We start from the raw sequence: 17705 nt of genomic DNA, 5'->3' as shown, positions 1-17705 counted from the left end.
TCTCCCAAGATACCGCAGCTTCATTTCTGATCATGCCCATTATCCAAGTCTTTCGGTCACAACTATATACTATTACGTGTAGCAGCAGAGGCGCCCTGGGTTGAACCGGCCGTGCTATTAAGCCAAGCTCGTAGACGTTCAGCCATCTCCCTCGGGCCTGTTTTGTCCAGCAGTGGTCGTCTCCTCGGTGCGCTGCTCGGGATCTGGACCGGTCCCAGTTCCGGTTCCGTAAGCGGTGATTTCTGCTCCACGGTTCCGCTCCCTCCAGGCCGTCACTCCGCCGGCGAATGTCTCCTTATACGTTTTCTTGGCTCTTTCAAGCTCTTCTTTCGCAGCTTTCTGAGCCTCCTTGAAACCCGTCTTCTCTTTCTTTGCGTCCCGACTTACCTTGTTCCGTTCGGCTGTCATGGAGAGAAATCGGTTCCAAGATGGGGATGAAGCGAGGCTGTTGCCGCCCACCATGATCCACCACAACTTCGGGACGGGGTTATCCCCCGAGGATGTATCTTGGGACATTTGTTCTTTTTTTCTGAGCAATGACTTTTGATGTGTTCCAACTTGCTTGTCTAGGTGTCTTTGGCTTTGGATAGCTCAATAGCTCACGACTTTTTGGTAAGCGTGAAAGTGTATTGAAATAGCCTGTTTCGAATTGATGTTAGGACGGGCGGCCCGTTTTGATTGAGGGTTCCCGCAGGTGTTGCCGACTTACGCTAGTTGCTGACGTTGAGGCGATGGAACTGTCGCCTTGGCTTTTCTTTATTTGATCAAGTAAATGAATCAGTCGCTCCTCTACCCTGGAAGGCTGTAGGCACTACTAGTAAGTAAACTGCTAGGTTGGTGAGCTGCTAAAGGAGGTGCTTGAAGATCTCTTTATGGTAACAGGATTATCTCGCATCGGGCTGTTTCCAACGGTGAATCAGACGGTGTCACTAACAATACACGTAATGTATCAAGTGTCAAATCGGATACTGTCAGCTTCATTCACGTATTCACTGAGGGTTTTGCCAGACCGCTGGGCTTGCTTGTCATTTGTCTTGATTTGAAGAGATGAAAACAGACTGTTAACATGTTGCGTCGCTTTTAAAGCTGCTCCTCTATCGTAATCGCATCATGGCGATTTCTTAACAGTGGTAATCTGGCCTCCAGCCAGTAAAAGAAATCGGTGTCTCCCAGGACGCCTGTTCTAGGCTTGTCCACCAGGAGCCAAACTCCTAAACGCCGCCTGTGTTTCCAAGCTTTCCCATTGAAAACAGATCCCAGTCTAATCTGATTCAGACCCAAGAGCTCCGAGGCTCATAAACATCATGGCGTGTCGAAAGTCAATCGTCTTCGCCGTTCGTAAAAACATGTGACCAAAGTATGATATTTGCGCTTATAGTGATCCGATACGCTCCTCGACGCTGCCAAAGTAGAGAACAGGGCGTGGCTCAAGAATGCTGAGCTCGCTTCCGAAGCTCTTGCGCTCTTCCTCGAGGTCAAGCATCGAGGGCTGACGGAAGACGATGCTGTTGATTGTGCTGACGGGAGACGATGCCGTGGTAGCAAAGGAGCCTCGGTCGCTGCTGGCACGGGACGATGCTGATGACGAGCGGCGGAAGGTGGTTCTGAGTGTGCTCGGAGAGAAGCGGGAGGTGATGGACTGGAAGCGGGAGGACTGCATTTTGAACGAGAAGGAGACGTTTCCGACACCTTGGTACGTCTAAAGCTTGGTGGATGTGGGTAGTATCGAGAGAGTGGGAGGTGACAGTGTGCAAGTTCGATGACAACACTGAGGAATCTGGGTGTAGATGTTGGATATTGGAGGCTCAGCCTGGAGTGTATGTGAACGAGTGAATGGCGAGAATTGAAAATGTTGGTTGGTCGAGTAGGCTGAGTTCAAAAACTGGTTGTTAACAGCGGGAACAGGACGGATTATATCAAGTGTCGGAAAACATGGACACTCGAGAGGGAGAATAACTTGAGGCTAATAGTAGGCTAGTGGCAGAGTAGGTATGCTAGGTTCAGCAGCAGCAGTAGTCCGGCTGAGACGAGCGAATTGCCCCTGGCAGTAAATCAATCGCAGACGAAGCGAAGTGGCAGAGAGGGAACAAGGGGCCGCGGGAGGTGGAAAGGATGGGCAGGGAAGGCAACTAGGAGGTGGACAGGGGAGTGAGGATATGCGGAGGATTAAGAAGTGTGAGAAGGGTTCAAATACCAAGGATGTATACATAGTATGGAGAAACGGGCTTGAGGTTCAGGGGTGTGACGCAGACGGCATCAATGCGAGGTGTGGCATCAGGACGCTGCCTTCTTTTGGTGACGAGCAATGCGGTGGGAACTTGGGAAGAAGAGATGCATGGATGCCACCGGTGTTGGATGCTCGAAGACAAGTTGTTCAGACGACGGGCGCAGATATGCCTCTTCTGTCTGCACGGCAGCGTGTGAGTACGTAGGCAACGGCATGTTTTGGGAGTCGTCTTGGGTAACTTGACGAGCTCTGAGATTCAGTCTATGAGACTGGACCGGTCCAACTTGGACGAGGATGTCGAACCTGGCGTTGAGCCCGTCCATTGCTTGGCGGATGAACTTTGATCGAAGACTTTGGTAGTCGAGTGTCTACCCATTGCATCGTACTGTTACTGCGATAGATACTGAGGCAGCGTCTTTCTCTGACATGATAGACTTATTTACGGATTTCTATCGATAGAAGACTGAGGGGCCGGTGGGAGATCGAAAGACCACATGAGATATGAGATGGCGTGCCGCATATGCCATACCTGCGCACCACCTTCTCAACGAGAGGTACGTTCAGTATCCGTAGATTCTGGCTTACATACCCAGTAAAGGAAGACAGTCACGGATCCAGAGCAAGAACCAGCGGTTTATGGAAGCAGCACGCGAGGGCAAGAGGCAACGAGTGCTCTGTAACGTGCAAGAGATGCCCCAGGAGCCGGTGCAAGGCAGTCTGAGGTATGTAGCAGCCTCCTGCTCCTTTAGTCCCAATTGGCTGCATTGTGTGATCGTCGTCAGGGGGGGCCAGGAGCAAGGGATGAGTTTCCCCTGGGGTACCTTGAGTTCTTCGTACCTCTTTAGATACCGTTCCTGCGGTAAAAGTATGGGAAGGATACGGGCGGGTACGGAACGGCCTCCTCGGCTTGGCTTATCTTGGCTTTCCACCGACTTCAGAGCTACCCGTACTCCGTCTGCCCCCCCCCCCCCCCAAAAAAAAAAAAAAAGGTCTGCTAACGCACAGGCCGTGAGCGTCCATCTCTCAATGTACCTCCCCACGCATCGTCGCTACGATTCTACTGACACGGGGGCCAAGATAATACATCGGATCAATGACTTTGGAGAGCAGAGTCTGATAAGATACGAAGACTGGAAGAGTAGTGCTGGATTAGGCGTCAGGGGGGGGGACAGAGTGACAGCCAGACAACCTAGCGGTGCAGACAAAGAACGCACGGCTGTTTCAAGGGCGCCCGCCAACGAAATTGCCGATGTCATGCGTGCTTCATGGCTGACGCTGATGCTGACGCTGACCCTGACGACAGTTCTGGGACTTACAAGTTGGTGAGTGGCCACGATTACGTACAAACACCTCACCCTCCTCAGCCTCAGCGCCGTGCGTATGTCTCCATCCGGATAATCCGCTGCTACTTATGTGCAAGGCTTCAATAATGCCATCTTTCCCAAAATAAGAACCGAGCATTGCCCAAACCCATAGCCTCAAGCCTGGGAGGGTTGAAGGGCAAGCTATGGACGGGCATGTGCGCTATGTGGTGGATGGCTACCGCTGGACGGTTGACCGCAACCGCATAACGTGCTCATCGCCATAGCGCGGCGTTCGTGCCACTCGTTCGCACCAGCGTTTTCCCTTGACGAGGATGGCTGTTGCCAACGCGGCGGAAAGCCCGTGATGTGGGTGTCGAAGCCTTCTAGAAGCACTCTCTGAGCCACTGTGGCGATGCTCTGCCACGAATATTCTTGGGCCTGCCCGGAGACTTACTCATATAAGCCCACGATATTATATGCTAAAAAGGGCATATCAATCTAGGAGACTGTGGCAGTCTATCTATATGGTCTTCCCATTGCGCCGTAAATGACACAGGTGAAGAAGAAAAAAAGGGATTGCCGATACCCGTAGTGGGTGTGGTGTTGAAGCTAATTACAGAGAACATGTTCCACCAGGGCACTGTACGGCGGACAGGTAACATCAAAGAGGTCATATTCCTGTCACTTCTTCATCTCAAACCTGGTGTTATTGCTCTGAGTACTAAACAGGAAGCTCGTCCGTTCCTTTGAAGTTATACCCGAATCACAAACGCCATCACACGCATCAAACTCTCCAAATCCAGGATCTTCACTCTCCTAATCGCTTTGCTGTCACATCTCCTAACTGATCCTCCGGCAAAACAGATGTCCAAGTGTCCTCTCTTTCGGGGGGCATCCGTCGATCTCATGATTAAAAGCTAGGAGAGGGGAGGAATAACGTGATGGGACATGGGCTCACTAACACTGGAAACAAGGCCACCCCTGGGTATCCCCTCACCATGCCCCTGTCCTGTCCATTGCCTATCGTTGCAAATCGTGCCCACGTCTGTGTAGACGAGTGTCGAGTGAGAGTCCAGGTAATACTACAAGCAGTGAAAGCGTGCAACAAACGAAAAATCTCTCTCAATCTTGTCGATGGCCCCCGATCTCCCCGTCAGAAAGTAGACAGCCAGTTGTGCGCCCAGGACGGACAAAGTAGGAGAGGAGGGGCATATTGAAACATTCGCGAAGATGAAACGAGGAAGTGCCAAGCGACGACGAGACACGGACAAGACCAGACCAGACCAGGGCCTACACCGGACGAGACGAGACATGAAAGTCACGAAATACGAGACTCAGACCCGTCTTTACACTAGGACTTTATCAATTCCCCGAGGCCTACCCCCGGAACCATGTTCGACCCCGATGGGTGACGGTTGATGAAGCTTCTTTTCAATGTCGTCCCGTCTGATCTTTCTACTGCCGGCTTTTAAGGCAAGGCCCAAGACACAAGATTACTGAATTTAGGGCCAGGTATCGAAGCCAAGAGGCATTCCTCAATGTCAAAAGCGGCGTTCTTGGCACTGTTGCAGCTTAATCTATCCGTCATTCCGCCAAGAGCCAAATCCATTCACTGTCGACGGCTCGTGATCCCGTATTACATATACTGAAAGTGATGGCTTGATACTGGCCAGCTTCTTGTATTCAATCTTTTTCGCTAGAGAGCGCACTTGTTTGTTCAGGGCATTCTTGGAGCAGGGTGCAAAGGCATCGAGGATGGAAACTTTCTAGAATCCTTCTATAAGATGCTCTAGAAAACATACAGCTTCAGCCCTCGGATTCTTCAATCGTGGGAGAAGAAATGGGCAAGGATAAGTAATTCCGGAGAAGGAAATCCACATCGTTCTGATGCTCTGTTCATGCGCAAGAAGTTTAACCTCTCTTTGACGCCTGCCAAGCAAACGTTACTGTTTTGATGTCTAAACCCGAGACGAAAGAATCATGAGAAAGTGTACGAACGGGAGCAAACCTCTCAATGCATGGAGAAGCTTTCAATCTTAAAGGGTCCTCTGCTACACTAGCAAAAGATGGTACGAGTTGGTAAGCTTGATATTTGCAGTCACGTCATGCCGTTCCCGTCACTGTTGTCGCTGGGAATAAATCGCCCTTTGCGATGGACTTTGCGATCATCGTCTTCAGATGAACGAAAAACTGGTCTCTTCTTTCTAAGCGTCCAAGTCTGGTCACAACGTCAAAGCGGGGCATGAATCCGTCTGGCCCGAGTGCAGTCAACTATGACTGTGCATCGGAGACATGTCTTAAATTAACATCGACCGTCTTCGCTAACGAGAGTCGAGAATGATCGTAGGATTTGTGTATGACACCGGGACAGCGAGATTGACAATACGGGTGCTCACTTTTCTTCACACGAAATACGTGTTCATGATATCCTCCGCATTAGCTACACTACCCTACGTGCAATCTACGAAGCCCTTGCTTGATCATAACTGTCATCATGCTGCAAGTATCAACCAAAGCCATGAGCAAGTTGCTTCGTCTATCTTTCTATCAAACATGAAATTGAAAAGTTCATGGTGCTCATGCCTCTCGTGGCTTAGAAATGGTCTAGAAGCTACGCCCAGAATCGATGACACGTCTTCATCTTAAACCTAAACGCCGTCGCTGAAGGAACAAAATCCACCACGCACCACTTTCTGGTACATCTATCTACTCCAATCGGATTTTCGGACCGATTTCCGTACTGTTGCAGTTCTCCGAATACTCTCAAGCCAAATAGAGTCGTCCAGCATGTTGCTAACTTGTGCGGGGCTGACAGGGCTCTGTGGTGTGACAGCACTTCCCCTTCTACTGCTCTGAGCTGAAGTCTGGCCTCCTTCTTGCAATTCAAAGCTGAAAGCAGAATGCGTCGATTGGTGGCTCGGCGTTGTAGGCCCAGATCTCGGGAAGCTGAGCGGGTGTTGGTAGTCGCCGTCCGACGCATCTGTCGGCCCTGGTCCAGACCAGCTATTGTGTGCCGATTTGTGAGCGTCTTCCACTGTCAGCAATGCTGACCTCGTTTGTCCGGTTCCTGCCACCGGCGAGGACTTGTGGCGTGTATCATCATCGTCAACAAGAATGTGAGGGATGTCGAGCTGGGGAATAGCAGTCATCCTCGCTGACTTTCTCATGTCAATGTGCTTCTTGAACTTGCGAGTCCAGTACCTGGAGATAATGTCATTAGTCATGGGACTCTACAGTCCGTAGCCATCAAGGAAACTCACAAGGTGTCAAAGAAGCCAAGAACGACCCTGCGCCGCACCTCCTCTTCCACTCTCTGTAGCCGAGCACGCCTTCGCAAGAATTCTTCCAATCTGCAGAATTGTTAGTCTGATCAGTGACTATGGTCGATGAGGAAGTACCTACTTCAAACTCTTGCTGTCATTGATGATGTTATAGTGGGCCAGAATCATGAGCACAGAAGTGAACGAAATGCCTTTGTCGGGGTCCGCAGAGACCATGACTTCCTCGAAAAAGATGTTGAACCGACGGCGACGCTCGCGAACCTTGACAACGTCAATCTGTGCGAGTCTCCGATTGAGTCGTTGGATGTCAATGCCCGCACTGTAGTTACTCGCAGAAGCTATAGACATGTGGCGAGCTCCAGATGTCGAGGCATCGTTGCGAACATCCTCTAGGATCTGCCTGACCGAATCGTCGGCATCATAGATGCGCATTTCAAACACTCCAGAAAGCTCTCCTAGAAGTCGGGGGAATGCATCCTTGCTGATGAAGCCGGTCCCGGCAGGATCGACGCTCCGCCACGCCTCCTTGAAGCGCCGGATCTCATCACGGTCTACCGCAGCCAATCCGCTAGACCGTTGGTATACGTAACTGAAGCTCTCATAGATGAGAGAAACGAAAAGGTTGACAAAGATATACATGCTCAGAATGTTCCATGCAACGAAGAGGAAACGAGCCCAGGGTTTGCTACCGCAATCGCTGTTAAAGAAGTCGGCGTTGTCAACGCAAAGCGGCGGCTCGATAGTCGCATAATCTTCCATGACCTGGTTCCAGCCTTCACCACAACTCATTCTAAATAGAAGAATCAGGGCGTTAGGCACGCTGCGGAAGTTGACGTTGGCTTCTTCATTCTCGCCAAAGCGCGTCAGACTGAATGCTTGTGTAAGAGCAATGGCGAAAACCAGGAAGAACACAAGCCAGGTAGCGAGCAAGTTTCCAATTGTTGTTAAACTTGCAGCAGCCGTTTTGAATAGCTGGTCGAGAGCATCATTCCGCGGGATAAGAAGTAGGAGGATGGCCACAAGGAAAAACTTGTGGAGCTGCACATACGTATCGCTATTTCTGCTGATGATGAGCACGGATGTAGAGACGAACGCGCCGGTGACAACTACTAGCGAGTATAAGTCCCATGAGCTCCTTCGGAACCGGGCCCAGCCAAGACCAATGATCCTGATGGCAATGTTGGCCATGTAGACTAGCGTGAATGCCAAAAACAGTCCATCCCGAGAGTCTGTCCACCATTGTGGTTCGCCGTGATACTCGAGTAGAAGGAGTAGGAGATGGCATATGAGGACGTAGGTGACGGCTGTATACCATTTGCCCCTTTTCTCTATGGCGCGTTTGTGACACCACTTCTTCCAAGTTTTCTCTGATTCATTGTATGAGCTCTTGGACGGAGAAATCTGTCGTAACAGTTTTCGTAGTTCAAGCCAGGACCGCTGCTCAGCTGTCAGAAAGGCAACTCCAGTCTGCTCCGTATAATTGCGCATGAACACTGAGATAAACAGCGTGAGGACGAAGACTGTGGCCAACAGGTTGAAGACAACAAAGAACATGGCATTTCCCTGACGGTTGAGGTCTTTGGGCTGATTACCGAGCCCTGTGACTGCCTGTGCCGCGAACATGACATCGGTCCAACCCTCTTGACTGACAATTTGGAAGAGGACGAACAATGACGCTGCAAAGTCATCAAAGCTGAAATAGTCGTTGGAGGGAACACGTGGCGCCAACATGGGCCAATCGTCGTTGAAGGGTGTATTGTTGAATTCGCCAAAACAATCGGAAATGAGCATAATGGAGTCATCTCCGTCATTGCATTTAACCATCTGGCCGTTGAAGATATTCAGTCCGTAAATGGCGAAGGGGATTAGCAGGGAGATGGACACGAATGCAGCCTGTGGAATCAGTGAGAAAAAGATTGCTTGTGGGTTTGGAGGTGAAGCTTACACTGAGGATCTTCCATCCGCCAACTACGATGAGTGAGTGGAAAGTATCCCTCGCGCTATCGCTAACATTGAGCAGGCGTAGAGCACGAAGAGCCTTGAATGCACCAATGGCTCTAGAGACGGCGCCATCGTTGGCGAGAAGTGTACCAACATTGATGAGCAAGGTGATGAGCACTATGCCATCGATGAATCCCCAGGAGCTCCGGTAGTAGGCGTTCGGCGTGAAGAAAAAGCCATCCGCGACGACTTTGATTACAGCCTCAACCGAGAAGACTGTGGCAAATGCCAAGTCCGTCCAGACATACCAAAACGTAATGCTGAACTCAGGATGCTCGGCTTGGTATTGCTTTTGGTAAAGCGGTGTTGTGACGCAAGCAATGACGACCATTGCAACGATACATGCGTAGATGAAAGCTGAGGAAGTATACCAGGCAATCTTATTAGGCTCGACACCTTCGAATCTTTCATTTCCTCGGCCAGGACCAACGATTCTTTGACAGAACCGCCTTATAGGGTTATTGGGCGTAAAGACGAATAGCGAGTTGTTGTAATTGGGGTGTCTTGCAAGATAGTCCCGCTGGGCTTTCTTGCGCGCTGATGTGGCGAAAACCGCCTGCCGTGCCATTTGCCGCGGATCAAGAGTATCGTTGGGACCATCGAACCGTAGATTCGAGTAGAACGGATTCGGGTCTTTGCTGCTGAATATAGACTTAAACTTCCCCCACATTGAAGACAAGAAACCAGGCCTGACCTCACCAACGTGATGCGTTTGAGCCCTTGTAGGTGAACGTTCCTCGTTGGGTGTATCCTGCGGCATATCTGCGGCATCATCGAGGAATTCGTGCACTACGGCGTCCTTGAGAAGCATTTCCATCATGGCAGGACCGTAGTCCAGAGGATCCTTTCTCCGTCTAGCCTTGCCGAAAGTAAAGATGTTTGACAGCGTGAGGTTACCAGCGGATTTGCCCAGTTCTTTTCTTTGGAGAAAGGCCTTGACCTGCTCGAGGCGCTTCTCATCCTCAGAAACATCAAAATTTTCTTGAATGACAGCAATAAACATATTGACGAGAATCAAGAACGACAGGATAAACCAGCCAATCAGGAAAACAGCGCCAATCCAGCCCGTATCGTGCTCATTCAAGTAAGAAGTGACGTTGTACAGCATGGAAGTCCAGTTTTCACTCGACAAGATCTGATACATGCCGAGGAAGGAGTTGTAGACAGTGAAGAAGGAGACCTCGTTGAGGTCGCCACTATCGCTGTGACTTGGTATCTCGCCTCTGAACAGTTGAGCCGCCAAAATCGCCATAAGAAAGGTGATTAAGAAGACGAACAACATCAAATTGGCAATACCGTTCGAATTTCCGAGGACCATGACAATAAGTTTCCGGGTCATTGGTACAGCCAAGACAAGTCGGTAGACTCGTACAATTTGGAAGACTGTCAGCCAGGCATAAGTTTCTCCAGAATTCCGGATTGGCGGGATCAGGATGATGGTTGTGATGATGGCGAGGCCCGCATCGATGAGGTTACGCTTGCTCTTGTGAAAAGAACGCCAGCCTGCGGCGCAACGTATGATGATTTCAATGTCCAGCAAGATAGTGACAGCAACCTCGGCCGAGTCAATGAACTGCCCGCGTTCTTTAGACATCTTGGAACTCCTGAAGCACTGGGCCATGAGACCGAAGGCAATGACTGCAATCCAAAGCAGAAACGTCTTGTCGTAGATTCGCTGCAGAGCAGGCACCTTCTGAGGCGGTTCGTCCATGGGCTCTTGCGCCGGTGGCTCTTCGGGAGCTGTGAAAGCACTCGCCCGACTTTCCTCTCGGATAACCTGGAAGGAAGACGTAATGACCGCAATAAGCAAGTTGACGAGCCAAAGCATAAGAATCATGATGCCGGCGCCGAAGAAGAGAGCTGCGGGAAGGTAATCGGAGTTGGTTGTGTAGTACATGACGTCGGAGAAGGTGTTGGAACTGATGATAACAAACACCATTTCTAGTGATTGAGCAATATTGTCGAAGCTGACAGTGCCGTTGAATGGGTTGTCTTGCTGAAGACAGATCGAGCCTCGAGGACAAAGGAAGCCTTTTCCGGCTTTGCTGCCGTTTCTGAAATTGTCCAGAATACCATCATTTTCCATCATGACCCAGGGCATGCTTTCCCCAGTATCGTTGTTGAGGAATCCTCCACAGAACTGCATGTCATTTGTGAAGGATTTCTCCTTATTAGTCGGGTCTGTTGGGTCAAGCCAGACACATTGCCGACTCAAACTGGCCTTGAAGCTTTGTACTCCAATGATGGCAAACAGTATCCAGAAGAACGTGATTAGGAAGGCGACTCGTACAAGCAGCGGCGCAGCTTTTTTCAGACTTCGAAGGATAATCTGATTATTCAATTAGTGGCGCACTTGAGAGGGGTACGGAAGGATTACTAACCGCTGTGCCGTTCGTCAAAGCAAGCAGTCTCAAGATACGAAGACACGAAATCATCCTGAAGACGTATAGATGCTTCTCACTTTCGACGCCAGTGATTCTCAGCGCAAAGGAGATCCAGTAGGCAACAACAGCGAGGAAGTCAAGCCGGTTGAATGAATGCCGCAAGAATGCTCGTCGGGCAAGTTGATACCTTTGCTGCTCCTCGACAGTCTGTGGCAGAGTCTGACCCTGCATGATTGTGAAGGACCGCTGAAAAGCTGAGGGGCCAAGGTGAATTTGTTGTCGCGGAGCCTTAACAGACTTTTGCCGCTGAGGCTGGAACAAATTTCTGTACTGATCGACAACCGCTGCTCGGACTCCTTTTTGGCGATCGATGGTGCTGTACTCGGAGGCATTCAAGAGGAAACCGGAGACCAAAATACGGGCAATCAACTCGAGTGTGAAGATAATAAACAGTACCAAAATCGCCCAATCAATCCAGGTGACTCCCCATGAGGCTGGCCGCGGGTTCGTGAAGACATCTGGAGCCGATTCCACGGCCAAAAGAGTAGCTTGAAGGATTATAAGTATGAGAATGAAGGGCTCAGTGAACGGGTGCACCAGCAGATCGCATAGCTTCATTCTGATCGGATGAGTGGGAGGAAAGATGCCTAAAGACTTTCCTTTAAGAGGATTCTGCATCGGCACCCGTTGTTGCATGGGCGGAGGAGGATCAGCGAATACATTCTCCCCTTCGGGACCCTTCTCAGGTACTTGGAAGAGATTGGAATGGTAGGAGGTATCGGTGAACATCTGAGCAGAGTTGTGTAGCTGCTGACGGCGGTCCGGGGCCGGTGACGGAGATCGACTACGCGATGTCCGATGGTCCACAAGTTCACCTTCACCACTGATATTGACAACACGCTGAGACATGGCCCTCATGATGGAGCCCGCCCTAAGGAGGGCGCCAGTAGTAGAGGGCGAGCGAGAGCGTCGCTGCTCCCCTCCCGGGCTCAGTGTCGCCCCATAGCTTGGACGTCTGCCGCCAGGTTCCAAGTCATACCCGAGCGATCTTGCATCCCGCGTCCTTGGTGGCGCGTTGTCGATGTCGGATACTGTCTGGAAACTATCTCTCGGCTGAGCGTCCCCCACATTTGCGCTTAGAGAGCCGGAAATGGGCTGGGCCCTGGATGTAAGAGGCACCCTATCCTCATAGTAATCGGGGTTTGTAGCCTCTTCGAAGTATGGTGACGGTCGGTCGAGGGAGTCGAGAGATGGCGAGTTTAATCGGGGAAATGGAGGAGGCTGATTAATATCAGGTGGTAAGGCGAATTGTAATGCTGAAGCATCGATGGGGGAGTCAGGGCCTCCGGAACTGTTGGACTGAGCATAGGGCTGTTCCCAATATGTTGAAAGACCGAGTCCGTTAGCAGACATTTGCGGTTGGCCTCGACGGCCGCGTTGAGATTCGGCTTGGGAGTCTGCCTGCAGACCTTCCCTGCCAGAGCCCGAGGACTCGTCTTGTCGCGAGCTCATCTCGTAGGAGTAGGGGTTGTTGCTTTGCATCGAAGGATCTGGGTTCGATTTGCGCCTGGATCGCTGCTCTTGGTGCAGTCAATGAAGTGTGGCCGCGTGTTAACAGACAGATACTGCCGTTGTGGGCGAGCAGAAGGAGTGGCTGTCTTTGTGTGCCGGTCGGAGGGTGGCCAAGCCCACGGATCGCATGTCCAGAACTATTGCCGGTAAAAGATTGCGAACATGTCGTAGTGCGAAATAGCGTCGCGTACGACAATTCGTTTTGCCAGATGTCGGATCGAATGGAACGGATTAAATCGCAAGTTCCGACAGTGCGGTGGGCTCGTTGTGTGTGAATATGAAATGTCCCCGATGGGCAACAGACGATGCGTCGGTCGTAGAGTCGAGGTTTGGATGCCTGTAGAGAGGGTCTGGCGTCGTGTTTTCGAACGCTACCAATCTGACAGTGTGGACTCTGTGTTTCCGTCGTGAGCGGGGCGGTGCGTTTGCGATTTCGTCCTGTGGTCCGCGTTCGTTGTACGAGGGAGGAAAAGACCGAGGGAACAATACCAATGCTGTCGAGTGTTTCTTCGTATCGAAGTCCCCGACGAGGTGATGGAGTGAAGGAGAAAGAGGCATAGGCTGACTAAGGCACCTTGTCCATGGCGGATTGAGTGCCTAGAATCAAAAGCACTGTAAGGATACTTGTCATCGGTGCCCCCACAAGGCGGGCAGTCGGAGACAGGAGTTTCTATTCTCAGCTTATCCATGGTGACTCCCCAAGACGGCTGGCGCGGCAGGGGGCCTCCCCCACAAGGCAAGCTGGAATGGTAAGTACTTGTCTAACCGTTGAATTTCCCAGGCACTAGCAGTACCCAGGCACTTTGGAAGACAAGGAGGCAGGCAGTGGTCAGTGGTCGCTGGCAGAGGCTTCCAGGTTGATTCGGGTCCCGAGAACATGGGGCGCCGTCAGGGGCCGATAAAGTATCAGCACAGTGTGTATCCAGCCGTGGGCGTGTTTCACCCTTCCCTTTCAGCCCGTCTCGAAACTGCCAGGTTGCGAGAGCCCCGGGAACCTTACTTGCTGCAGGGCTCATGCAGAGCAGCAGAGGATACGAAGTCTTGCTGGGCTTCCTACTTCCTAATACTGTCTAGGGTCTAATGCGGCATTCGGATCTTCCTACGTAGACTTCCGACTGAGACGATGGGACGGGGATGAGACGGCAGCCAAGGGAAGAACGGCACACGCATGAACAGCTTTCCGCAAACTCGTGGTACATAGGTAGTGTGCCTTCTGCCTCAGTCGTACCTAAGGTACCTACTGTCAGCACCTAGTACTTTCAACTGTCTAGTCCGGTCGTTTTCTGATAGGGCTAGCCAATAGTCACTGCCCTGTGCTGATGGGGACACTTGCCCCCCGAAATTCTACTTCTCGGGTTGTCGCTGGCAAGCACGGCAAAGTGCCCAATGCCCAGCTCGTGTCGGCTACGTCCGGCCGACGCTGTGGAGTATGGCTACGTAATATTGTTGCAAGGTCCTAAATATGCTCATCGCCATCAGCCGTGATCTGAATGAATGCCATGAGCATCAACATCAAGGGACTTCGCAGATAAGTAAATACAGGAAGTAAGACGCGAGTACACACATGGTCGTAGAGCGTTTTTTTCTTTTTCTTCTCATTTTCTTCTTGCCTTGGGCCCACATCAGGTAGATATTTGATCGCAGCAGGGATGATTGCCAAGATGCGAGGAAGGATGGTGAAAATTGCCCGGGAAGGGAGAGAAAGAGAGCCACGAGAGCAAGGCCAAAAGGATAGTGCTCCCGATGGATCCACTCCTTCCCGAGCATCACCGGCCGGTGCATCCAACCTCCGTCCTGATCCCCCCGTTCTGCCCCGTTCTGTCCTCCGTGAGTGTATTATGTAACTCTGCCTTAGGTAATGCTATGGTACCTACCTTAGTAGAGAAGGCTCCCTGCGCACAAGCTTGGACCCATTTTCGATGCCACCCGCCGGGCAGGCGCCCACGCGCCTGCACCTTAGATACCTACGCCGCGGCCCAAACGCGTCCAGACCAGACAAGATCGAGGAAGGTAGGCTGTAGCACTGACGTTCGGCGTCCATCCACGCCAGAAAGTAGAGTAATTTGATTGCATCCACTCGACTTCATCCCGTGTCTTTTGCCTCGCCTTGCCATTATTTTACTTTCTAGTACTGAACAACGCCCCCAGCATTCTACTTCCGTTTTGACTCACTCGAATTCCCACCTCGGGTTTTTTTTTCCCCCTCCTCGATCAGCTTTCGTCTTGGTCCATACCATCAGCCGCTCGTCACCACCTCACGATCCCTTCCATACAGTTGACCCGCAGATACTTCGATTAATCGACGGCCGACCTCATACCCCAATTCGAACATACCTCTTCGAGACTTTGATTTCATCGGCGCTTCACTGCGCGACTATATCGTATCAATGACGCGACAGTCTTGAACTATACCCAAGACGTCACCAGCAAGCACGCAGCATCATCAGGCCCCACGATTTCTGGCCGCATCGATTCCTCCTTCGACCGCCTTGACGCATCAACGCAGAACGCAAGCAGAACCATGGTATCATCTCGCAAAAGGACACTGCAGGAGGCTGAGAATGGCTTAAAAGAAGAAGACTCTCTGCTCCTTCGCTTACGGAATCAATGGCAATTCGCAAATTTGTGCCAGTGGATCTATCTCTTTGGCAAGGTGGTCAAGATTGATGATAACCTAGATACAGAGGTATGCGATTCTTTGCCTTAACTCAATATTGCGTGGGCGCTACCACTTACTGACTGCTCGCTTCTAGGACATCGAGACCGAATGCCTGAAGCCGAATGCCCCTGTTCTCCAGGATATCGGTCTCGCCTTACTGAAGTTCGTTTCGTCGCATCGTGGCCTCACGTACGTTATTGAGCCTTGTTGATGTCGCTTGTCGCATGTTGGGACTTCCCATGCTAACATGTCGTAGACACGAGCTCTTTGACGAGTACACGCGAAGGCAATACTTGGCAAGGACACCTGAGAAGAACCCCTTTGGCACAGAAGAAATCGCAGCCAAGTTCACAGACTTCGATGTCTTGACCAAGGTAAATGCATGGTTACTCTCTAAGTCGGTGCAACGTGTCTAACCTAGACGCAGGTACGAATTCTTCAACAAATGACACAATGGGTCATGGCTCGCCCCGAGCGCGTCAGGGAGAAGATGGAAGAACAAAAGGACATTGATCAGACTAGCTGGGTGAGTACTCGGGAGTTCATCTGTTATGCTTTGGTATTCTAACAGGCTTATACAGCGGATTGAGCCCATCGGCTGGGACAAAGACGATCGGACATATTTTGTTCTCGATGACAATAGAGTCTATCGAATGACTGAACCGCCAAACCCACCTACTCCCAAGAAGAAGGCCAAAGCTGCGAAATACGGATCCCGTTCAAATAAAAGACGGCGCCTCTCTGCACCAAACGGTACAGATCATGCGGATCAGTCTGTAAATGAACCGACCGATGCTTCCGGGGACACGACCGAGGACACTGGCCTCGGCAGCATGAAATGGGAATGCCTCGCTGTCAGCTTGAAAGATGTACAGGAGATCATTGCGTCTTTCCACAAAACTAAGGACGACAACGAGAAGGTCTTGCGAGACCAGTTGCAAGAGCATTTACTTCCTATCCTAGAGAAGCAGGAGGAGTCGAGGAAGCGCAAGGAGCAGCAGCGAGAGAGAGAACTGTTGAGTCTGGCTAAGATGGCAAATGCGAAGCGTTCTAGCCGCATCGCGAATAAGGCAGAGCAGCAGAAGCAAGAAGAGAAGGCTCAGGAAGAGGCCAAGGTCATTCAAGTCCAACGGGCCGCAGCAAAGAAACAAGAGCAACAACAGCTCAAGATCGAAAAAGAGCGGGACCTCAGACTGATATCCCGAGAGAAACGGCTGAAGGAACGGGAGGCTCGTCGCTTACAACATGAACGCGAACTTTCTCAGCTTTCAGAAGACAACCGCAATGGCTCGGGTCGTATCTCGGAGCGACGGCTGCAAGCCGAGATAGAGAAGAACATGCGAGCACTGGAGGAGCTAGAAGACGAGGAGGAAGACTGGATCTTCGATTGCATCTGCGGTGTCTACGGCCAGGTTGACGACGGCACACATAGCGTGGCGTGCGAGAAGTGCAACGTCTGGCAGCACAGCAAATGCCTTGGCATTAGCGAGACCGAAGCTGAGAAGCCTGAGTTTCATTTCGTCTGCCAACCATGCAAGCGGCGTGAGCAAGAGGCTGCGGCAAAACCAAAGACGACTATCAAGCTCAAGGTAAACCGCCCAGCTGACGTGGCGTCCTCGCCTGCGAAGCAGCCGTCAAAGGAGAGCGACCGCCAGTTGAGTCCGACAGGCCACGACGGGTCGGTTCCATCGAGGGGGGAACCGGTGCTCGGGCAAGACATTGGGGCACTATCAGAGTCTGCGATCACTAGCCGCCGCTCTGGATCACCGACCCAACCTCTAGGGATAAATGGAGCCAAGGAGACCAGCCCGGAACCAAAAACACCCAAGGCTGAGAACGATGATGCTGATGATGGGCGAGCTCATCGTGACGCTACTGCTGAGAAGTCCTTGGCGAACGGTCACGATCATGTGCCTGCAAGCCCACCGCGGGCGAGAACCACACCAGCACCGCGGGACGTCTCATCGCCTAGACATGGAAACTCCAGTCTGCTTGCCACGCCCATCATCAGCCGCGAGCATGGCATCCCAGGCTCGGCACACTCATCATTCACACTGCCCGCTCCTGAGGGTGGACTTTCTCCGACCAAGCATTCTCCCCCGGCGCCCCGTCCGCAGCCCCCAAGCATCAAAACGCCTGCCCTCCCTGCCGTCCTACCGCCTGTGGCAACGCTTTCGCCGTCCCCACGTCATCAGATTCTGACGCCCCCTATCAAGCCTGCGGAGCCAGTCCGACGGCCACAGCCTCCAGGTGCAAGTCCAAATGCGCTTTGAGACG

General features: G+C 51.6%; 3 protein-coding genes across 3 annotated transcripts; 1 reads left to right on the top strand and 2 right to left on the bottom strand.

Moving 5' to 3' along the window:
- Positions 1–138: 138 nt before the first annotated feature.
- On the bottom strand, positions 139–516 carry CPAR01_05015 (uncharacterized protein; the record flags this gene model as incomplete). Its single annotated transcript, XM_060489294.1, has 1 exon — positions 139–516. The coding sequence occupies one exon, from the start codon at positions 514–516 to the stop codon at positions 139–141; it is 378 nt and encodes a 125-aa protein (XP_060350760.1).
- An 856-nt stretch (positions 517–1372) lies between these two features.
- CPAR01_05014 (ion transporter) lies at positions 1373–12739 on the bottom strand (the record flags this gene model as incomplete). The annotated part of the gene is made up of 6 exons (XM_060489293.1): positions 1373–1699; positions 6273–6732; positions 6792–6881; positions 6934–8705; positions 8758–11142; positions 11195–12739. 6 exons carry the CDS (start codon positions 12737–12739, stop codon positions 1373–1375), a joined length of 6579 nt encoding a protein of 2192 aa, XP_060350759.1.
- Positions 12740–15290: 2551 nt separating this feature from the next.
- On the top strand, positions 15291–17701 carry CPAR01_05013 (PHD-finger domain-containing protein; the record flags this gene model as incomplete). Its single annotated transcript, XM_060489292.1, has 5 exons — positions 15291–15455; positions 15523–15617; positions 15685–15802; positions 15856–15954; positions 16010–17701. 5 exons carry the CDS (start codon positions 15291–15293, stop codon positions 17699–17701), a joined length of 2169 nt encoding a protein of 722 aa, XP_060350758.1.
- Between the last annotated feature and the right edge of the window lie 4 nt (positions 17702–17705).

Source organism: Colletotrichum paranaense, assembly GCF_030867605.1.
Source record: "Colletotrichum paranaense strain IMI 384185 chromosome Unknown Scaffold_4.1, whole genome shotgun sequence".
In the NCBI taxonomy this organism is placed as follows: Eukaryota; Fungi; Ascomycota; class Sordariomycetes; order Glomerellales; family Glomerellaceae; genus Colletotrichum; species Colletotrichum paranaense.
The sequence above is the reverse complement of the archived record's forward strand: the minus strand, read 5'-3'. Positions and strand labels throughout refer to the sequence as shown.